Source organism: Haliotis rufescens, unplaced genomic scaffold (assembly GCF_023055435.1).
Source record: "Haliotis rufescens isolate VD_foot unplaced genomic scaffold, xgHalRufe1.0.p SCAF_15, whole genome shotgun sequence".
Taxonomy (NCBI): Eukaryota; Metazoa; Mollusca; class Gastropoda; order Lepetellida; family Haliotidae; genus Haliotis; species Haliotis rufescens.
In genome coordinates, this window is record NW_025963835.1 from 28,145,277 (window position 1) to 28,170,182 (window position 24,906).

At 43.0% G+C, this 24,906-nt stretch overlaps 1 protein-coding gene across 1 annotated transcript; it reads right to left on the bottom strand.

Moving 5' to 3' along the window:
* Window positions 1-16,278: 16,278 nt before the first annotated feature.
* Window positions 16,279-22,578, bottom strand: LOC124140285. Its single transcript, XM_046507792.2, has 4 exons — window positions 22,436-22,578; window positions 20,209-20,350; window positions 19,759-19,967; window positions 16,279-17,144 (listed from the first exon to the last, which is right to left on the bottom strand). Exons 1-4 carry the CDS (start codon window positions 22,500-22,502, stop codon window positions 16,903-16,905), a joined length of 660 nt encoding a protein of 219 aa, XP_046363748.2. The 5' UTR covers window positions 22,503-22,578; the 3' UTR covers window positions 16,279-16,902.
* Window positions 22,579-24,906: the final 2,328 nt, after the last annotated feature.

A 24,906-nucleotide genomic window follows, 5' to 3' on the forward strand; every position in this document is an offset into this window, starting at 1 on the left:
TGTACCCATGTTGGGAATAGAACCCGGGTCTTCGGCGTAACGAGCGAACACTTTAACCACAAGGCTACCCGACCGGCCAGGAATCAGTATGTCCATGGCTAGATAATTCAAGACCTTAAGGCGAATTTACAAATTGACCGAAACACATGTTCTGATAACTGATAGGGGGCACGGGTGGCCCAGTCGTCTAAGGTGCCGCGATTCGCTGTGCAGAGTTGCGTCCCTTGGGTACGCCAGGAACCTATGATTGTTGGTTCGAAGCCCGATTCGCCCCGATTATGTTTCTAGGTTTATCAGCACCATACCCGTGCTCGTGGGTTTCACCGAAGTGGTAAACGTCTGCAACCTGCTTCACATCGAGCTTTCCTCCCACATTAAAGGGGCACTGATCTAACGCAATTCCCCGGGACTGGTTGTTGCCTTTGTTATTGTTTTTTCCCAGTGAGTACCCGGATGTATAGCAGAAATCTAGACTAGTTCGCGACCTCTGCTGCGCCATTCGTAAGCGCATTAGTCACTTTTATGGGTAGTAATAAGGGCGTATGGTCACATTGATCAACAAAATGAAATACAGTTTTCGAGGTAATAAGGAAATGTAGGTATCTTTGCGGGTAGCATCGGTAATGGTGACGAAATTTTGATAAGTCACTTGGGAACCTTTGTCAGGTAATCTAAGTGGTGCTACCACTAATTGTACCTGTAATAAATTCATTAACTGAGCATCAAGTGAATGACGACAAATACACAAGTGTAGGGTTATACCAGAAAACGTGGATGACAACAAGTGAGTAGTAATCGTATTATCGACGCAATCCGAAATCCGAAAATGCTTTCACTGCATGGATACTTTTTTTAATTATTAAACTATAACCATCTGGGGTATTTCCAAATGACGACATACGATGAGCTCCGCCGTTCTTTTTGTCTGTTTGTTTAGGCTGAAGAAATTAATTAACATGCGCCTTTTGTCGAAATCTTTATAGATCACGGTTAAACTATTCAGGTCCAGCCTCCAAGTTTATTTAGCTGTCCTTGCGGACGGTAGCCCAGTCTCTGGTCACGCTCAGTTGCGTTGCGTATCATCCGGGTACTCACGGGGAAAAAACAATAACAAAGGCAACAACCAGTCCGGGGAATTGCGTTAGATCAGTGCCCCTTTAAGTTGAACTGTGAAAACAAATATCCACAACACTGTATTACAAGATGCAAGACTTCAACTCTCCAAGTTAGCCTCCAGCCTTCGGTGTCTACACTTTTTTTTAGGTACAATCGAACATGCTCTTGCTGAAGAAAACATCAAAGAGTGTCATATAACACTTGCTCGAACGTTGTTTGATCAGGTTTACATAATTCAATTCCTTAGTAAAGCTTTAAAACGTTTCACAGTAGACATTTGGGGGACATTTCCAAATCTGACGCATCAGTGACCAAAATGATGTCTGATGCAATTACCTACTTTGACTTGTGTTAAAAGTTCCCGTGTTTTTTTTCAGGTGAACAATTTATAAAGTCGGAATCGTACAATGAATTTAGCAGATATTTCTTATGATTATGGAAATTTAAGGTTTTGTGACTTTTATTGAAGCGTAGAGTTGGTATGTATGTTCCTTCTTTCTTCTTTGTGGACCGCCTCCGTGGTCTAGTGGTAGAGCGTCCGCCCGGAGAGCGGAAGGTCCGGGGTTCGATCCCCGACCGCGTCATACCAAAAGACGTTAAAGGATGGTACTTGTTGTTACCCTGTCTGGCGCTCGGCATTAAGGGGCTAAAACAAGGACTGGTCGGCTCGGAGTCAGTTTACTGTGTCTGAGTGGGGTATTCATGTTAAACTGCGGCATGGTATCTCAGTGAGCTAGCACTATAAATCGGCATCAGTCCGGACTAATACAAGCAGCCACACAAACACACACACGTACAAGCACGTCGCTATATAAGTGCAATTATCTTGGACGCGACATTAACCCCCATTTCACCTCACCTCACCACCTCCTTCTTTGTTGATAAACTAGTATTGCGCGCTCCACGACAGGCCGCAAGAACGTAGTAAGACGTTATTGTTTATCTTGTGATATCTGAAAGCAATTACCGAATCCATTACACGTAGTTAATTTGTTTGTATAAATACTTATTTTCATTCCAAATTACTACCTGACATGGTTATCATTCCTTTCCTATTTTGATGTGGATGTAGACTTCAAGTGAGTAAAGGAGTAAAATGAAATCTCTCCTAAGTTGATTGGTCTAAAACATCTGACTCACGCCTATGAGACGAAGCCGAAAGTGGTCACTCTGACATCTACAGTCTCAGAATCAGTATATTAGTGAGTACGGTTTTACGCCGCTTTCAGCAATATTCCAGCAATATCACGTCGGGGGACACAAGAAATGGCTTCACACATTGTACCCATGTTGGGAATAGAACCCGGGTCTTCGGCGTAACGAGCGAACACTTTAACCACAAGGCTACCCGACCGGCCAGGAATGAGTATGTCCATGGCTAGATAATTCAAGACCTTAAGGCGAATTTACAAATTGACCGAAACACATGTTCTGATAACTGATAGGGGGCACGGGTGGCCCAGTCGTCTAAGGTGCCGCGATTCGCTGTGCAGAGTTGCGTCCCTTGGGTACGCCAGGAACCTATGATTGTTGGTTCGAAGCCCGATTCGCCCCGATTATGTTTCTAGGTTTATCAGCACCATACCCGTGCTCGTGGGTTTCACCGAAGTGGTAAACGTCTGCAACCTGCTTCACATCGAGCTTTCCTCCCACATTAAAGGGGCACTGATCTAACGCAATTCCCCGGGACTGGTTGTTGCCTTTGTTATTGTTTTTTCCCAGTGAGTACCCGGATGTATAGCAGAAATCTAGACTAGTTCGCGACCTCTGCTGCGCCATTCGTAAGCGCATTAGTCACTTTTATGGGTAGTAATAAGGGCGTATGGTCACATTGATCAACAAAATGAAATACAGTTTTCGAGGTAATAAGGAAATGTAGGTATCTTTGCGGGTAGCATCGGTAATGGTGACGAAATTTTGATAAGTCACTTGGGAACCTTTGTCAGGTAATCTAAGTGGTGCTACCACTAATTGTACCTGTAATAAATTCATTAACTGAGCATCAAGTGAATGACGACAAATACACAAGTGTAGGGTTATACCAGAAAACGTGGATGACAACAAGTGAGTAGTAATCGTATTATCGACGCAATCCGAAATCCGAAAATGCTTTCACTGCATGGATACTTTTTTTAATTATTAAACTATAACCATCTGGGGTATTTCCAAATGACGACATACGATGAGCTCCGCCGTTCTTTTTGTCTGTTTGTTTAGGCTGAAGAAATTAATTAACATGCGCCTTTTGTCGAAATCTTTATAGATCACGGTTAAACTATTCAGGTCCAGCCTCCAAGTTTATTTAGCTGTCCTTGCAGACGGTAGCCCAGTCTCTGGTCACGCTCAGTTGCGTTGCGTATCATCCGGGTACTCACGGGGAAAAAACAATAACAAAGGCAACAACCAGTCCGGGGAATTGCGTTAGATCAGTGCCCCTTTAAGTTGAACTGTGAAAACAAATATCCACAACACTGTATTACAAGATGCAAGACTTCAACTCTCCAAGTTAGCCTCCAGCCTTCGGTGTCTACACTTTTTTTTAGGTACAATCGAACATGCTCTTGCTGAAGAAAACATCAAAGAGTGTCATATAACACTTGCTCGAACGTTGTTTGATCAGGTTTACATAATTCAATTCCTTAGTAAAGCTTTAAAACGTTTCACAGTAGACATTTGGGGGACATTTCCAAATCTGACGCATCAGTGACCAAAATGATGTCTGATGCAATTACCTACTTTGACTTGTGTTAAAAGTTCCCGTGTTTTTTTTCAGGTGAACAATTTATAAAGTCGGAATCGTACAATGAATTTAGCAGATATTTCTTATGATTATGGAAATTTAAGGTTTTGTGACTTTTATTGAAGCGTAGAGTTGGTATGTATGTTCCTTCTTTCTTCTTTGTGGACCGCCTCCGTGGTCTAGTGGTAGAGCGTCCGCCCGGAGAGCGGAAGGTCCGGGGTTCGATCCCCGACCGCGTCATACCAAAAGACGTTAAAGGATGGTACTTGTTGTTACCCTGTCTGGCGCTCGGCATTAAGGGGCTAAAACAAGGACTGGTCGGCTCGGAGTCAGTTTACTGTGTCTGAGTGGGGTATTCATGTTAAACTGCGGCATGGTATCTCAGTGAGCTAGCACTATAAATCGGCATCAGTCCGGACTAATACAAGCAGCCACACAAACACACACACGTACAAGCACGTCGCTATATAAGTGCAATTATCTTGGACGCGACATTAACCCCCATTTCACCTCACCTCACCACCTCCTTCTTTGTTGATAAACTAGTATTGCGCGCTCCACGACAGGCCGCAAGAACGTAGTAAGACGTTATTGTTTATCTTGTGATATCTGAAAGCAATTACCGAATCCATTACACGTAGTTAATTTGTTTGTATAAATACTTATTTTCATTCCAAATTACTACCTGACATGGTTATCATTCCTTTCCTATTTTGATGTGGATGTAGACTTCAAGTGAGTAAAGGAGTAAAATGAAATCTCTCCTAAGTTGATTGGTCTAAAACATCTGACTCACGCCTATGAGACGAAGCCGAAAGTGGTCACTCTGACATCTACAGTCTCAGAATCAGTATATTAGTGAGTACGGTTTTACGCCGCTTTCAGCAATATTCCAGCAATATCACGTCGGGGGACACAAGAAATGGCTTCACACATTGTACCCATGTTGGGAATAGAACCCGGGTCTTCGGCGTAACGAGCGAACACTTAAACCACAAGGCTACCCGACCGGCCAGGAATCAGTATGTCCATGGCTAGATAATACAAGACCTTAAGGCGAATTTACAAATTGACCGAAACACTTTTTCTGATAACTGATAGGGGGCACGGGTGGCCCAGTCGTCTAAGGTGCCGCGATTCGCTGTGCAGAGTTGCGTCCCTTGGGTACGCCAGGAACCTATGATTGTTGGTTCGAAGCCCGATTCGCCCCGATTATGTTTCTAGGTTTATCAGCACCATACCCGTGCTCGTGGGTTTCACCGAAGTGGTAAACGTCTGCAACCTGCTTCACATCGAGCTTTCCTCCCACATTAAAGGGGCACTGATCTAACGCAATTCCCCGGGACTGGTTGTTGCCTTTGTTATTGTTTTTTCCCAGTGAGTACCCGGATGTATAGCAGAAATCTAGACTAGTTCGCGACCTCTGCTGCGCCATTCGTAAGCGCATTAGTCACTTTTATGGGTAGTAATAAGGGCGTATGGTCACATTGATCAACAAAATGAAATACAGTTTTCGAGGTAATAAGGAAATGTAGGTATCTTTGCGGGTAGCATCGGTAATGGTGACGAAATTTTGATAAGTCACTTGGGAACCTTTGTCAGGTAATCTAAGTGGTGCTACCACTAATTGTACCTGTAATAAATTCATTAACTGAGCATCAAGTGAATGACGACAAATACACAAGTGTAGGGTTATACCAGAAAACGTGGATGACAACAAGTGAGTAGTAATCGTATTATCGACGCAATCCGAAATCCGAAAATGCTTTCACTGCATGGATACTTTTTTTAATTATTAAACTATAACCATCTGGGGTATTTCCAAATGACGACATACGATGAGCTCCGCCGTTCTTTTTGTCTGTTTGTTTAGGCTGAAGAAATTAATTAACATGCGCCTTTTGTCGAAATCTTTATAGATCACGGTTAAACTATTCAGGTCCAGCCTCCAAGTTTATTTAGCTGTCCTTGCAGACGGTAGCCCAGTCTCTGGTCACGCTCAGTTGCGTTGCGTATCATCCGGGTACTCACGGGGAAAAAACAATAACAAAGGCAACAACCAGTCCGGGGAATTGCGTTAGATCAGTGCCCCTTTAAGTTGAACTGTGAAAACAAATATCCACAACACTGTATTACAAGATGCAAGACTTCAACTCTCCAAGTTAGCCTCCAGCCTTCGGTGTCTACACTTTTTTTTAGGTACAATCGAACATGCTCTTGCTGAAGAAAACATCAAAGAGTGTCATATAACACTTGCTCGAACGTTGTTTGATCAGGTTTACATAATTCAATTCCTTAGTAAAGCTTTAAAACGTTTCACAGTAGACATTTGGGGGACATTTCCAAATCTGACGCATCAGTGACCAAAATGATGTCTGATGCAATTACCTACTTTGACTTGTGTTAAAAGTTCCCGTGTTTTTTTTCAGGTGAACAATTTATAAAGTCGGAATCGTACAATGAATTTAGCAGATATTTCTTATGATTATGGAAATTTAAGGTTTTGTGACTTTTATTGAAGCGTAGAGTTGGTATGTATGTTCCTTCTTTCTTCTTTATGGACCGCCTCCGTGGTCTAGTGGTAGAGCGTCCGCCCGGAGAGCGGAAGGTCCGGGGTTCGATCCCCGACCGCGTCATACCAAAAGACGTTAAAGGATGGTACTTGTTGTTACCCTGTCTGGCGCTCGGCATTAAGGGGCTAAAACAAGGACTGGTCGGCTCGGAGTCAGTTTACTGTGTCTGAGTGGGGTATTCATGTTAAACTGCGGCATGGTATCTCAGTGAGCTAGCACTATAAATCGGCATCAGTCCGGACTAATACAAGCAGCCACACAAACACACACACGTACAAGCACGTCGCTATATAAGTGCAATTATCTTGGACGCGACATTAACCCCCATTTCACCTCACCTCACCACCTCCTTCTTTGTTGATAAACTAGTATTGCGCGCTCCACGACAGGCCGCAAGAACGTAGTAAGACGTTATTGTTTATCTTGTGATATCTGAAAGCAATTACCGAATCCATTACACGTAGTTAATTTGTTTGTATAAATACTTATTTTCATTCCAAATTACTACCTGACATGGTTATCATTCCTTTCCTATTTTGATGTGGATGTAGACTTCAAGTGAGTAAAGGAGTAAAATGAAATCTCTCCTAAGTTGATTGGTCTAAAACATCTGACTCACGCCTATGAGACGAAGCCGAAAGTGGTCACTCTGACATCTACAGTCTCAGAATCAGTATATTAGTGAGTACGGTTTTACGCCGCTTTCAGCAATATTCCAGCAATATCACGTCGGGGGACACAAGAAATGGCTTCACACATTGTACCCATGTTGGGAATAGAACCCGGGTCTTCGGCGTAACGAGCGAACACTTTAACCACAAGGCTACCCGACCGGCCAGGAATGAGTATGTCCATGGCTAGATAATTCAAGACCTTAAGGCGAATTTACAAATTGACCGAAACACATGTTCTGATAACTGATAGGGGGCACGGGTGGCCCAGTCGTCTAAGGTGCCGCGATTCGCTGTGCAGAGTTGCGTCCCTTGGGTACGCCAGGAACCTATGATTGTTGGTTCGAAGCCCGATTCGCCCCGATTATGTTTCTAGGTTTATCAGCACCATACCCGTGCTCGTGGGTTTCACCGAAGTGGTAAACGTCTGCAACCTGCTTCACATCGAGCTTTCCTCCCACATTAAAGGGGCACTGATCTAACGCAATTCCCCGGGACTGGTTGTTGCCTTTGTTATTGTTTTTTCCCAGTGAGTACCCGGATGTATAGCAGAAATCTAGACTAGTTCGCGACCTCTGCTGCGCCATTCGTAAGCGCATTAGTCACTTTTATGGGTAGTAATAAGGGCGTATGGTCACATTGATCAACAAAATGAAATACAGTTTTCGAGGTAATAAGGAAATGTAGGTATCTTTGCGGGTAGCATCGGTAATGGTGACGAAATTTTGATAAGTCACTTGGGAACCTTTGTCAGGTAATCTAAGTGGTGCTACCACTAATTGTACCTGTAATAAATTCATTAACTGAGCATCAAGTGAATGACGACAAATACACAAGTGTAGGGTTATACCAGAAAACGTGGATGACAACAAGTGAGTAGTAATCGTATTATCGACGCAATCCGAAATCCGAAAATGCTTTCACTGCATGGATACTTTTTTTAATTATTAAACTATAACCATCTGGGGTATTTCCAAATGACGACATACGATGAGCTCCGCCGTTCTTTTTGTCTGTTTGTTTAGGCTGAAGAAATTAATTAACATGCGCCTTTTGTCGAAATCTTTATAGATCACGGTTAAACTATTCAGGTCCAGCCTCCAAGTTTATTTAGCTGTCCTTGCGGACGGTAGCCCAGTCTCTGGTCACGCTCAGTTGCGTTGCGTATCATCCGGGTACTCACGGGGAAAAAACAATAACAAAGGCAACAACCAGTCCGGGGAATTGCGTTAGATCAGTGCCCCTTTAAGTTGAACTGTGAAAACAAATATCCACAACACTGTATTACAAGATGCAAGACTTCAACTCTCCAAGTTAGCCTCCAGCCTTCGGTGTCTACACTTTTTTTTAGGTACAATCGAACATGCTCTTGCTGAAGAAAACATCAAAGAGTGTCATATAACACTTGCTCGAACGTTGTTTGATCAGGTTTACATAATTCAATTCCTTAGTAAAGCTTTAAAACGTTTCACAGTAGACATTTGGGGGACATTTCCAAATCTGACGCATCAGTGACCAAAATGATGTCTGATGCAATTACCTACTTTGACTTGTGTTAAAAGTTCCCGTGTTTTTTTTCAGGTGAACAATTTATAAAGTCGGAATCGTACAATGAATTTAGCAGATATTTCTTATGATTATGGAAATTTAAGGTTTTGTGACTTTTATTGAAGCGTAGAGTTGGTATGTATGTTCCTTCTTTCTTCTTTGTGGACCGCCTCCGTGGTCTAGTGGTAGAGCGTCCGCCCGGAGAGCGGAAGGTCCGGGGTTCGATCCCCGACCGCGTCATACCAAAAGACGTTAAAGGATGGTACTTGTTGTTACCCTGTCTGGCGCTCGGCATTAAGGGGCTAAAACAAGGACTGGTCGGCTCGGAGTCAGTTTACTGTGTCTGAGTGGGGTATTCATGTTAAACTGCGGCATGGTATCTCAGTGAGCTAGCACTATAAATCGGCATCAGTCCGGACTAATACAAGCAGCCACACAAACACACACACGTACAAGCACGTCGCTATATAAGTGCAATTATCTTGGACGCGACATTAACCCCCATTTCACCTCACCTCACCACCTCCTTCTTTGTTGATAAACTAGTATTGCGCGCTCCACGACAGGCCGCAAGAACGTAGTAAGACGTTATTGTTTATCTTGTGATATCTGAAAGCAATTACCGAATCCATTACACGTAGTTAATTTGTTTGTATAAATACTTATTTTCATTCCAAATTACTACCTGACATGGTTATCATTCCTTTCCTATTTTGATGTGGATGTAGACTTCAAGTGAGTAAAGGAGTAAAATGAAATCTCTCCTAAGTTGATTGGTCTAAAACATCTGACTCACGCCTATGAGACGAAGCCGAAAGTGGTCACTCTGACATCTACAGTCTCAGAATCAGTATATTAGTGAGTACGGTTTTACGCCGCTTTCAGCAATATTCCAGCAATATCACGTCGGGGGACACAAGAAATGGCTTCACACATTGTACCCATGTTGGGAATAGAACCCGGGTCTTCGGCGTAACGAGCGAACACTTTAACCACAAGGCTACCCGACCGGCCAGGAATCAGTATGTCCATGGCTAGATAATACAAGACCTTAAGGCGAATTTACAAATTGACCGAAACACTTTTTCTGATAACTGATAGGGGGCACGGGTGGCCCAGTCGTCTAAGGTGCCGCGATTCGCTGTGCAGAGTTGCGTCCCTTGGGTACGCCAGGAACCTATGATTGTTGGTTCGAAGCCCGATTCGCCCCGATTATGTTTCTAGGTTTATCAGCACCATACCCGTGCTCGTGGGTTTCACCGAAGTGGTAAACGTCTGCAACCTGCTTCACATCGAGCTTTCCTCCCACATTAAAGGGGCACTGATCTAACGCAATTCCCCGGGACTGGTTGTTGCCTTTGTTATTGTTTTTTCCCAGTGAGTACCCGGATGTATAGCAGAAATCTAGACTAGTTCGCGACCTCTGCTGCGCCATTCGTAAGCGCATTAGTCACTTTTATGGGTAGTAATAAGGGCGTATGGTCACATTGATCAACAAAATGAAATACAGTTTTCGAGGTAATAAGGAAATGTAGGTATCTTTGCGGGTAGCATCGGTAATGGTGACGAAATTTTGATAAGTCACTTGGGAACCTTTGTCAGGTAATCTAAGTGGTGCTACCACTAATTGTACCTGTAATAAATTCATTAACTGAGCATCAAGTGAATGACGACAAATACACAAGTGTAGGGTTATACCAGAAAACGTGGATGACAACAAGTGAGTAGTAATCGTATTATCGACGCAATCCGAAATCCGAAAATGCTTTCACTGCATGGATACTTTTTTTAATTATTAAACTATAACCATCTGGGGTATTTCCAAATGACGACATACGATGAGCTCCGCCGTTCTTTTTGTCTGTTTGTTTAGGCTGAAGAAATTAATTAACATGCGCCTTTTGTCGAAATCTTTATAGATCACGGTTAAACTATTCAGGTCCAGCCTCCAAGTTTATTTAGCTGTCCTTGCAGACGGTAGCCCAGTCTCTGGTCACGCTCAGTTGCGTTGCGTATCATCCGGGTACTCACGGGGAAAAAACAATAACAAAGGCAACAACCAGTCCGGGGAATTGCGTTAGATCAGTGCCCCTTTAAGTTGAACTGTGAAAACAAATATCCACAACACTGTATTACAAGATGCAAGACTTCAACTCTCCAAGTTAGCCTCCAGCCTTCGGTGTCTACACTTTTTTTTAGGTACAATCGAACATGCTCTTGCTGAAGAAAACATCAAAGAGTGTCATATAACACTTGCTCGAACGTTGTTTGATCAGGTTTACATAATTCAATTCCTTAGTAAAGCTTTAAAACGTTTCACAGTAGACATTTGGGGGACATTTCCAAATCTGACGCATCAGTGACCAAAATGATGTCTGATGCAATTACCTACTTTGACTTGTGTTAAAAGTTCCCGTGTTTTTTTTCAGGTGAACAATTTATAAAGTCGGAATCGTACAATGAATTTAGCAGATATTTCTTATGATTATGGAAATTTAAGGTTTTGTGACTTTTATTGAAGCGTAGAGTTGGTATGTATGTTCCTTCTTTCTTCTTTGTGGACCGCCTCCGTGGTCTAGTGGTAGAGCGTCCGCCCGGAGAGCGGAAGGTCCGGGGTTCGATCCCCGACCGCGTCATACCAAAAGACGTTAAAGGATGGTACTTGTTGTTACCCTGTCTGGCGCTCGGCATTAAGGGGCTAAAACAAGGACTGGTCGGCTCGGAGTCAGTTTACTGTGTCTGAGTGGGGTATTCATGTTAAACTGCGGCATGGTATCTCAGTGAGCTAGCACTATAAATCGGTATCAGTCCGAACTAGTACAAGCAGCCACACAAACACACACACGTACATGCACGTCGCTATATAAATGCAATTATCTTGGACGCGACATTAACCCCCATTTCACCTCACCTCACCACCTCCTTCTTTGTTGATAAACTAGTATTGCGCGCTCCACGACAGGCCGCAAGAAACGTAGTAAGACGTTATTGTTTATCTTGTGATATCTGAAAGCAATTACCGAATCCCAGGAATAAGGAGATATAAGGAGATATAACATATTAATGTTATCACTTGGCTTCGACTCAGTTGTCTATCTACGTTCAACTTGTGATACTTATCCTCAAACAGGAGCCTTTGTTAGTAACATGAAAAAGAAAATCAACGATCACGTTTCATTCACTGGACCCCTCCAATGATAGCTACATGGATGTGTGAACATGCTAAGAATCACAAAGGGATATAATATATCAATGTCTTCAATTGGCTTTGCCTCTATTGTTTATCGATGTCAACTTGTGGTTACACGCATTGCCTTAGTAAAGCTTTCAAAACGTTTTACAGGAGACATTTGGATAACATTCCCAATTTGACGTATCAGTGACCAAAATGTGTCCGATGCATTTACCTACTTTGTCTTGTGTCATAAGTTACCGTGTTTTTTTCAGGTGAATAGTATATTTTATTGTATTCTTTGTTTAACAGCGATTGGTTCTGTTGAGATTCTGTAAACGCTCATTTGCATTGTATTTGGAAAGTGACCATTCGTCATGAAGTACCATATTTAGATGCTAGTGTGGTGAAAACTTCTGGTCCGGTGCACCGTGGACGGTGATAGTATGTTATGGAAATGTCTGTAATGTTCTAGTATCGTTATACTGGTGAGTGCACTGTATGGAAATTTCCAGTAGCTTGTTAGGTTGTATATACGAGGACAAGAGCGTGTTCACGTATCTCTCACGCATTTACATCACATCGGAACCAGCTTTCATGTGATGATCGCTCATCATCCCTCATTCCCTGGCTAGCCCATCCAGGAAGTTTGACCACTGCCGCCGCTGGGTGAATATACACAATTATCACTGACCTTTGCTTTCATCATTGTAGTTTTGTATTTGATTCTGACCACTGCTGTCATATTAATTATTGCCATTGAATATTATACTACTACTACTACTACTACTACTACTAATACTACTACTACTACTATTGTTTTCTGCCATTGCAACTGGTATGCAGTAATTTGTTTTGAGTTGTAAACTTTTAGTGGATTTTGTCTGACATTTGTTGATTGTTTGCCACTTGTTGGTTTCACACTAAGTTCTGTTACCTTCAGATTTCTAGGTAAACATATTATTTCAATTTACGGAATCGCACGAAACATGAACAATTTATGAAGTTGGAATCGTAAATCACTTTAGATATTTCTTACGATAATGGAAAATTCAGGTTTTGTGACTTTTATTGAAGCGCAGAGTTGGTGCAAAAGAGTCTTACTGTACACAAAAAAGAAAATTAACTATCACGTTTCATTTACTGGACCCCTCAAAGATTCCATCACGATTATAGGTACATGCTTGTGTGAACATAAGGAGATATAATATATATTAATGTCTTCAATTGGCTTCGACTCAGTTGTCTATCGACGTTCAACTTGTGATACTGATCCTCAAACAGGAGCCTTTGTTAGCAACATGAAAAAGAAAATTAACTATCACGTTTCATTTACTGGACCCCTCAAAGATTCCATCACAATTATAGGTACATACTTGTTTGACCATGCTGAGGACCACGAAGGGGATACAATATATTAATGACTTCAATTGAATTCGACTCAGTTGTCTATCGACGTTCATCTTGTGATACATATCCTCAGCCCGGCGCCTTTGTTAGTAACATGACTAATAACTTATATATGCCACTAATCAACCCTTCAAATCATTTTTTATGTACAAAAATTCGATCATTGGTTCTAACACTAATTGAAAGAAACGAATAAACCAATTAATATTGATCCAGCACTTATTTACACGCAAATACTATGCTGGACAAAGCACGAAGAGTTTACAGTCAGATGTATGAACCTCAATTCAATACTCTCTAACTTTTTAACCCTTGTGATTAGCTGGAGACGATTATATAGCGATCGCTGAACGAGGTGGATGTCCTGACATAGGCAAAACCATACCTACATGTATATGTATATGTACATATGTACGGAGTTTAGTTTATGCTTTACGTCACATCGGCAATATTTCAGCCATATCGTGACGATCATATGTACGGAAGCGGTATGATAATTTTAATCCCAGTCAGTGGTTAGGTTGTAAACGGCATTGTAACAAACTAAGAAACCACTAATAATATCTTTTTTTATTTATTATTCATAACAAATGCTAAACAACCTCAGGATTTGTTTATTGATTAATGTATCAATTGACGAATACATACATATACATTATGAGTAAACTTAAACAGTGTTACAGGGACCAGAACGTATCTAAACGTGGAACGGAGTGGCAAGGAGAGGGCGTCTGAGTGTAGGCCTCTAAGCCCCAGAACGTATCTAAACGTGGAACGGAGTGGCAAGGAGAGGGCGTCTGAGTGTAGGCCTCTAAGCCCCAGAACGTATCTAAACGTGGAACGGAGTGGCAAGGAGAGGGCGTCTGAGTGTAGGCCTCTAAGCCCCAGAACGTATCTAAACGTGGAACGGGGTGGCAAGGAGAGGGCGTCTGAGTGTAGGCCTCTAAGCCCCAGAACGTATCTAAACGTGGAACGGAGTGGCAAGGAGAGGGCGTCTGAGTGTAGGCCTCTAAGCCCCAGAACGTATCTAAACGTCGGACAGGGTGGCAAGGAGAGGGCGTCTGAGTGTAGGCCTCTAAGCCCCCAGAACGTATCTAAACGTGGGACGGGGTGGCAAGGAGAGGGCGTCTGAGTGTAGGCCTCTAAGCCCCAGAACGTATCTAAACGTGGGACGGGGTGGCAAGGAGAGGGCGTCTGAGTGTAGGCCTCTAAGCCCCAGACCGTATCTAAACGTCGGACAGGGTGGCAAGGAGAGGGCGTCTGAGTGTAGGCCTCTAAGCCCCAGAACGTATCTAAACGTGGGGCGGGGTGGCAAGGAGAGGGCGTCTGAGTGTAGGCCTCTAAGCCCCAGAACGTATCTAAACGTGGGACGGGGTGGCAAGGAGAGGGCGTCTGAGTGTAGGCCTCTAAGCCCCAGAACGTATCTAAACGTGGAACGGGGTGGCAAGGAGAGGGCGTCTGAGTGTAGGCCTCTAAGCCCCAGAACGTATCTAAACGTGGGACGGGGTGGCAAGGAGAGGGCGTCTGAGTGTAGGCCTCTAAGCCCCAGAACGTATCTAAACGTGGGACGGGGTGGCAAGGAGAGGGCGTCTGAGTGTAGGCCTCTAAGCCCCAGAACATATCTAAACGTGGGACGGGGTGGCACGGAGAGGGCGTCTGAGTGTAGGCCTCTAAGCCCCAGAACGTATCTAAACGTGGGACGGGGTGGCAAGGAGAGGGCGTCTGAGTGTAGGCCTCTAAGCCCCAGAACGTATCTAAACGTGGGACGGGGTGGCACGGAGAGGGCGTCTGAGTGTAGGCCTCTAAGCCCCAGAACGTATCTAAACGTGGGACGGGGTGGCAAGGAGAGGGCGTCTGAGTGTAGGCCTCTAAGCCCCAGAACGTATCTAAACGTGGGACGGGGTGGCAAGGAGAGGGCGTCTGAGTGTAGGCCTCTAAGCCCCAGAACGTATCTAAACGTGGGACGGGGTGGCAAGGAGAGGGCGTCTGAGTGTAGGCCTCTAAGCCCCAGAACATATCTAAACGTGGGACGGGGTGGCAAGGAGAGGGCGTCTGAGTGTAGGCCTCTAAGCCCCAGAACGTATCTAAACGTGGGACGGGGTGGCACGGAGAGGGCGTCTGAGTGTAGGCCTCTAAGCCCCAGAACGTATCTAAACGTGGGACGGGGTGGCAAGGAGAGGGCGTCTGAGTGTAGGCCTCTAAGCCCCAGAACGTATCTAAACGTGAGGCAGGGTGGCAAGGAGAGGGGGGTCTGAGTGTAGGCCTCTAAGCCCCAGAACGTATCTAAACGTGGGACAGGGAGGCAAGAAGATGGGCGTCATACAACTCTTGCTCATGGCTACACCATTCAATCTTTCAAAAATGTTTATTGCTTGACAAATTTGACGCATCTGTGAAAACATAATGTACGATGTAACTCTTTATTGTGACTTGCATTATATGTTCCCACATCATATGTTTCGAGCGATCAGTTTACTCGCCTTACCGTGTGTTTGTGACGGGAGCGGGATACGCTCACCTTTACGCGAACACATGGTTTCCTCATCAAGGAATAGTGATTCATAAACACATGCTACGAGGCAGACGAAATCGTACAGTCGACTTTTGTTACGACATTTAAGCGTGAAAATTGTTTTGTCGCTTTTATTTATATCAAAGTCCCAAGACGTTATAACAGGCTTGGCAGAGTGGCAAGGAGGAGTGCGTGAGTGCAGGCCTCCAAGTCCTAGGACTTTATTTGACGGTTTCGGTACGAAAGAGGCGAGGCTCCCAAACGTACCACAAAGCTTTCAGGGTAATTCCAGGAACTTTGATATAGAGGTCCCCAGTGTTTAAGAGAAGTTAAAAATTTTTGAACAGGGGATACAGACGACTTATTACGTTGTCATCGGATCAAATGGTTAAGGAAGAGCATACTAAGAGTTCGTACCGGTTTACTTAACTATTTGGATGCGGAAAATGCGAGGCTCCCTAATATCACCCAAGGTTTTTGTGCTATTTCCATAGGGACTTTAATATAGAGATCCCCCGTGTTTATGGGAAGCAACAAAGTTAAAAGAGGGGTATAGAACGACTTTTGTATCGTAAATATATGATCAAATGTTTGAGGAAGAAGATAATAAGATTTCAAACTCGTTTATTCAGTTGTATATGCATATCTAAAATAAGGTATTGTTTTTCTGCTAAGGTGCTTCAGAAATTGATTACAAAAATGCAAATTAAACACTCCCTTTGGCATCCTGTGTTTGGTTGCATGTCCCGGATGAACCAAAACGGTGTTCTTGTGACGGAGATATGAACGAATAAGTGTAGCGAAAGTAGTCCCGTGAAGGTCTGTGGTCAAAATCAGCCAATCAAATGCCCAGAATAACTGAAAGCGATAGGTGCACTCTGTGCAAATATCAGAAGGTTGTGCACCGATATGTTTGCCCACTGGCTTGGCAAAATGTTTGTTGACATATGTAGTGGTCAGACATAAAGGGTTGTTTTTAACGATACCTCTTCGTTAGTTGATTTTGTGTTGTAAGGTTATTCGATCAGTAACGGATTGTACAGAAGAAGTTCGAGCTGTGCTTAGTCCTTCAATTTACCTAGGAGTAGAGCAAGATAAAACATATTCAGTCCCTAGGCCAGATTTATATTAAGAGACATATCTCATGTCCAGATTGCTTGTCACGGGTCCACGGGTATCCAGGAGTCACGTGGTGAGGGTGACAGGCCGGCCAGGAATGTGTTGAAGTTGTACTTGCCGCACGTGCTGACCCCATCACTGACCTCTACAGTCACAAAGTAGCAGTCAGGGTCGCGACGACAGCTGGCCACACAGTGCATCCGGTTGACAACCGGAAACGACGTCACAGGGTCATTCGGGGGTGCTTTACGGAATATTTCTGTGAAATACTCGCCGACCAAGTCTGTAAAATATAGTATTGATTTTAAAACTTATTTCTTTTAAATGCTTCAAGTAATGTTTCCTAAGCCGGACATCTAACTTGAATTGCTTGACTTACTTATAAGTTACATGTATATGTCACGTCATTGTGAGGCGTACTATATAAGGCTGACAATTGGTGTTTGTGAAACAGCAACAACAACCATTTGCTTGAATTTGAAATTTGAAAATAAGGGAATTGATGCCTTAAATTTAAGTTATATTCCCAGACAAAGATCAGTTTCCCATAATGTCCCACAACATTTCAAATTTCAGGAACCACCAACAATTTCATTTTCCTATACGAACACAATTTCATCCAGGTTGTTCAATTATAGGAACGTGTTGCAAAACGTTGACATGGCTGCTCATGATGTAAATTCCACTACTTGTGGCTGCCAAGACTCATCATACTGCCATCAACCTGCAGATCATATAATCGCAGTTATTTAAATATGAACCAAAATGCCGTGAGCAACCTTCTACAATTGGGATCACAACTTTAAAATCATTATGGATGCTGTCGAGGAATCTGCCAAAAAATGGCCAAAAGAGAAGAGGAACCTGTTGAATGTCTTTCAGAATGGGTTACGTCAGTACGTGATGTTGTCAACAGTAGAATCCACACACTTAAAAAGAGGAAATGAAATTGGAATAAACCCATTCTGTCAAAGCCAGCTGTCATCCAAAGTCTGGCTGTCCTACAAGAAAAGTTTTTAGTTGTTTCCACTGGCAGGGCCTCAAATAACATAACCATTATATGTAAGCAAGACAACATTAACTGTTTGATCAAAGAACGTGGTATAAATGACATATCAAATAACGCAACATTTAAGGCCAGTGTGTTAACTGAGGAACAACTCTGTCAAAACCATAAATCAGTACTGTTAGCCTTTGAATTGACTCTAAAACCTGAAGACATGTCCATTCCTTTTTTTGTACTGGATTCCAAAGCTCCATGAAAATCCGTACAAAGAGAGTACCACCAAATAACTGACGCAAAGACTAACCATAATCCTTAATACAATCAAGGAAGGACTTTCTTCATATTCACAGAAAGTATTTGAGACAAGCGGAATTAATGTCATGTGGATTCTCACAAAGTCAAAGGACTTGGATTTGCTTGACTTTTTGCCATCTCAAAAAAAAAATTCATTCTGATCACATTTGATTTTTCAACTTTGTACACCAGTATCCAAAATGACAGACTTAAGGAAAAACTCCATTCCTTGATCTATGGTTTTTTTGTAACCAAACGGAGTGAACACAGGTACAGTTACGTGTCTATCTCTAGAGGTTCAGGGACATTTGTAAAACATGAAAGCAAATGCCATATGAAGTTTACTGAGAAAACAATATGTGAAATGCTGGACTTCCTAACATTGTAAAATATGGGGGTAAGACATTTAGGCAAGAAGTAGGCATCCCCGAGGGCACCAATTGTGCTCCCCTTGCGGATCTGTGTCTTTATGGATATGAATCGGAAGTTTTGTTCTGATTGGCAAAACAAGGTAATTTGGCCAAGAATTTTAACTAGAGCTTCAGGTATATCGTTAATCTGATATCGTTCAATAACAATCAAATAGCAAATTCCCTTCCTCTGATTTATCCACCTGAACTAGAAATACAGGGGACCAGTGATACCGCCTCATCTGTTTCATAAGTAGATAAATACATAATGAGTCAGAGTGACAAAACACTCCCAACAAGACTGAATGCCAAGTTGGATGATTTCAACTTTCCAATATTTAATTTTCCCTTCATGTCGAGCAATATTCAAGCAGCTCCAGTCTTTTGTGTTTACATTTAACAACTTTTGATACTGTCGAGCATGCTCTTTCTACCAAGATTTCAAAGGGCGTCATGCGACTTTTACTTAGAAGTTGTTTGATCAAGGCCTCAGTAAAGCTTTTAATAAGTTTAATTGTAAACATGTGGAGGACATTGCCAAATTTGACGCATCAGTGACAAAAATGATGTCCGATGCAATTCCCTATTTTAACTTGTACCATATGTTCCCGGGTTTTTTAGGTGAATATTTGACTTGCCTTTGCATGTGTTTGTGACGGGTGCCACCGGTGGAGCAGGGTTCGCTCACCTTTTCGCGAACACATGGTATCGTATCTAGTGGATAGTGATTCATAAACACATGCTCATGATATAGTCGGCTTCATACAATCGACTCTGTTTTATACAGAGATTTCTATTGGATATGGAAAGGGTATTGTCGTTTTTATATTAGGCTACCCCACTGTCTAACTGAATAATGAGGAGACCGTGACGGACATACCGTTTGTTTCTTTGTTGTTTAACGCCGCACTCAGCAATATTCCAGCTGTATGTCGGCGGTCTTGAAATAATCGAGTCTGGACCAGACAAGCCAGTGATTGACATCATGAGCATCGAGCCACGCAACTGGAATACGATGACATGCATCAACCAAGTCAGCGAGCCTCACAATCTGATCCCGTAAGTTGCTCTTACGACAAGCATAGTCGCCTTTTACGACAAGAATGGGTTGCCGAAGACGTATTCTACCACGGATCTTGACGGGTCAGACAGGCATGTGGTCATAGTGCATTCTGGCCTTTGCTTACCGACGCTGCAGACGAAGTAGTATTTATCGGAACATGACCGGGTGTACCACCTATACCCGCCGTCTGTATTGGTGACAACACACTGCTCGGAGGCAAGGAGGTTAGGCTCATTTGAAACTTCCCACTGTGTCCAGGTGAATGGAGATTTGTCTGCCCATCCAAAACTGCCGGACAGATAGTCGAGTCCAATCCAGTACTCCGCCCAGGCTCTTTTATATGAAAATGCAAGTCAGATCGCATGAGCGTAACAAATTTAACACAAACCTATGTGACTTAACGGCAGTACGTATACTGACCGAACAGAAAAACACCCAAACCTATATTTGACTAAATGGCAGTTCGTAAACAGACTCAGGAAATGCACAAACCTTATTTTCATTAACATTTCGTGTACAAACGTATCAGGGAACACACAAACCTTATTTCCTTTACCACAACTCCTATACTTACTCAGCAGGAACGACAGACTTCATCGACTCCCACGACGTTGCCGATTCTAGTATTGCCAAAGTCAGTCCAAGGTCGGCACATCTCGTCACCGCAGTCGCATGATCAACCGTTTCTTTGACGCGATGGTAAAACCTTGTGGCATCTGAATAAAACAGTACTGTACAAGTGTGGATGAGGAAGGCTTCACTTTGTTAACATTACGTTGGCGGTCACAGACTATGTACGTCATGAAACTACCTTAGCAATCGCAAAATAACTACCACATCCATTTTTATCAATGTTTTACCATAGATTGGTCGTCGTTTTTCTGAGAAGCATGTTGCCTCATTTCTAATGTCCCGGGGACATGATGGGTGAGCTTATAGTCAGTGATTGATATCGGTTACGAACGCCGCATGGTATGCTGACGGAGCATCAAATCCAATAATTCCCTTCTTGCGTCGAACGGAAGAAACCGGGGACCTATTCTAAACCGGCTCCCAACAGGGTTGCACAAATCATGGGGCTGTGTTATGTTATGACGAAGTGCTTTGGAGTATGCACTTTGGAGTATGCCAGCATGTTCCTTTTGATTTATGTCAAATGAAGGGTCGTGACATCATCCAAGGACTGACTCAGATGACGTGGCATGGCGATGAGTGAGTGAGTGAGTTGGGTTTAACGCCGTTTTTAACATTATTCCAGTTATATCACGGCGTGTCAGCTTAATGTCGGAGGAAAGCCCGAAGTGATGCAGGTCTTAGACGTTCACACTTCGGTGAAACCCAGGAGCACGGGTATGGTGCTGACAAACCTAGAAACATAATCGGGGCGAACCGGGATTCGAACCCACGATCATAGGTTTCTGGCGTGCCCAAGGGACGCAACTCTGCACAGCGAATCGCGGCGCCTCAGACGACTGGGCCACCCGTGCCCCCGGCATGGCGATGATATCATGAGAGAGACACCCGTGCCCCCGGCATGGCGATGATATCATGAGATTGACACCCGTGCCAATAGGAGCATCGTATTGTCAATGTCAAATAGTGAAAATACCTGGTGTAGGCAAAAAGGTTAGCGAACCCTGTCCAACCGATGGCACCCGTCACAAACAAATACAAGGGCAACCACGAGAACCTACGATACAAGTCAAAATAAGGAAGACATAATTTTTAGAAATGCCAACCACAATGTACCAAAACACGTTTCGAAAACTTCACTAAGGCCTTAAATGTTATTACCCCGATAACTTTTGAGCAACAGCGAGTGAGTGAATATGGTTTTACGCTGCTTTTAGCAATTTTGAGCAAGAGTCTGATGACACTCTTTGACATCTTTGAAGAAAGAGCGATTGTGCCTCAAAACATCTGAAATGTAAGCACCAAAGGCTGGAGCTGCTGGAATATTGCTCGACATAAAGGGATTTGACTATTGGAAGTTGAAGTCATCCCTCTTGCAATACTGTCTTGTGAGGAGTGTTTTGTCAGTCTGAATTATTTATGAATAGGTCTACATATGAAACAATTTTCCTCAAGTTTGCTGTGTGAGATAGTCGTGTACAAAGTCGACAAACTGTTCATCAACCCAGACCCTTTGGCACCATAACTTTCAGCAATGTAAGAATCCTACAACCTATTCTGTAATCCATGGTTTGTAAACACTAAATCTGTAAGTCGTAAATGACCTTTATCACTTCAGGCTTTCCATAAAAAGTAAAAAAGAGCAGGTTTCCTTTCTTCTGGATACCCAAAGAATACTTTCAACAATCTTCGATTTTCTCGGTAATTTTCAGATATGTTTTTTGATATGTTTCACAGTTTATTAAACAAAATGCACGTCCAAAATTGTGACATTTTTTTAGAAATAGTTCCTGACGGACCGGATTCAAAGTTGGAAGGTATCCAAAAGGTTCCGGAATGCTGAAAATGACACTACTTTTTGATCTGTTGAATATAATAACTGACATTATTTACACAACACCTAACCTATACCACATCAAGTGTTACTACTTGCCACAGGACCCGTGAAGATTCGGATTAGATTAGCTTGTCGAAAGAGGCGACTAACGGGATCGGGTGGTCAGGCTAGATGACTTGGTTGATGCACGTCATCGTATCCCAATTCCGTAGATCGATGCTGATGATATCAATCGCTGGATCTCTAGTCCAAACTCGATTATTTACAGACCACCGTCATAGAGCTGGATTATTCCTGAGTGCGGCGTAAAACAACAAACAAACAAACTTACCACAGAAGCCAAAGATGATGATGATCATAGAGATCCATCTGATCTGTCCTCCAGGTACCGCTGACATCCTTCGGGGAATTTGTTGGTTCTCATAGAACAGAGACGCTGGTGAGAACGCACAACAGAGTTAGAAACGTTAATGGTTCGTAGTTCACGCGGGACAGAGACGGTAGTCGCAAATACGCAATTAAGAGTTAAAAACACGAATGGTTTTTGGTTCACACAGGACGGACTGTGGGAATGCACATAAGATAAAAGTAATTGTCTTATACGACTTAAAACCTTATAAAATAACCATGTTATTTCAAATAGGATAATTGACAGTGTTCTTGAATATTGACCTAACATCTACGATAATTGACTAAAATCAATGACTAACTCTTACTTTATCCCAGTTAAGGGACTAATGTCGATTGAAAATGTGTAAGACGTCGAGACAAATTGCCATACTGTGTTCCTAACATCTAATTAAACACACAGTAGGTCTATCTCTATTTACCATGAAACAATACTGTTTAACATCAGATGTTAGCGGAACTGATGAGTGATCTGTTGAGTTATATAATGATCAATAGTCGAATCAATAATCAATGATAAGTTATATTTATATCTATTCACGAGGAGATGTATATCCACACTACACCCACAAATAGGGATAAAGAGTGAGTGAGTATGATTTTACGCCACTTTTAGCAATATACTAGCAATATCACGGCGGGAGACACCAGAAATGGGCTTCACACATTGCACCCATGTCGGGAATCGAGCCCGGGTCTTCGGCGTTACGAGCGAACGCTTTAACCACCAGGCTACCCGATCGCCCCCAGGGATATAGAGGTAGGTTTGGGGAGGATTGTGTATTCAAAAGTTAAATTGCAAGACCTAGATATATGCAAATAGTGCTTAAAGCAATTTGGTTGTCATGTGCTTTTGTTGAAAACATGTCACTACAAGTACTGAAGTACCTTTAGACTAGAACATGTCTTATGTAAGTATACATGCTTCAAAATGTGGGATACACCATATGTTAAGTTCCCTGCATCGTCAGTACCTCATAACGTAATACAAACCCGTACTATTGACGATGAGCTCTCTCCGATGTTAAATCTACGTTTTTTGACATTGTTTATCGTTTTTTACCCAAACACAGTCAAATACATGGTCATGTGTTTTTAGATGCAGATCTGATTTTGGTTTTGGTTTTGGTTTGGTTTGTTGTTTAACGCCGCACTCAGCAATATTCCAGCTATATGACAGCGGTCTGTAAATAATCGAGTCTTGACCAGACAATCCAGTGATTAATATCATGAGCATCGATCCACGCAATTGTGATCGATGACATGCATCAACCAAGTCACCGAGCCTGACCACCCGATCCGTTAGTCGACTTTTACGACAAGCATAGTCACCTTTTACGGCAAGCATGGGTTGCTGAAGACCTATTCTACCCCGGAATCTTCACGGGTCTGCAGATCTGACACATCGTGGGTAGATGGCACGACTTTCTGAAGGAACATGCCATCGGCTAGTTGTATGCTGGTTCGCAAGCTCACAACGCCATGCTGCCAGACGTTTTAACAGTCACCGATCGATCATTGCTGGACTTAGTGCCCAGTGCAACAGGCAGTGCTTGGAAGGGAAAATCTGTGGACTCTGGAGCAACTTCTTCTGGCCTCACCCCATAACATATGCAATGGATATAAGGATAATGAGTCCATACCTTATGAGGCCGCCTCCGTGGTGTAGTGGTAGAGCGTCCGCCCGGAGAGCGGAAGGTCCGGGGTTCGATCCCTGGCCGCGTCATACCAAAAGACGTTAAAAGATGGTACTTGTTGTAACCCTGTCTGGCGCTCGGCATTAAAGGGCTAAAACAAGGACTGGTCGGCTCGGAGTCAGTATACTGTGTCTGAGTGGGGTATTCATGCTAAAACTGCGGCATGGTATCTCAGTGGGCTAGCACTATAAATCGGCATCAGTCCGGACTAGTACAAGCAGCCACACACACCCACACACGTGCATGCACGTCGCTATATAAGTGCAATAATCTTGGACGCGACGTAGGACCTAATTTCACCTCACCTCACCATACCTTATGCCACGAAGTATGGACTTGTATTTGAATACACGATAATTCAATCAAATACAGGCTGGAGTCACGGTACCGACAATTCTGTCATTCTCCGAGGATATCAGAGTAGATGCTTACTCCTTTATCATGGGAATCAATACCAGAATGCAGAGAGCATATATAATGTATAAATGTAAAAGCAACAGTAGTGATAAGATAGCAAGTGAAGCCAACAGTTGGTTAGCGCTGATTGGTGATTAGCAATGGACAAATCGAAGGAAGGAGTTAATTAGCACTGCTTGGAAATTAGCAATGGACAAATGGAAGCATGCTGTATTAATTAGCTTGATAGGGGGATAATGCTATACATAGATTGTGGCACAAGCACCGGGCAGAACGTTAT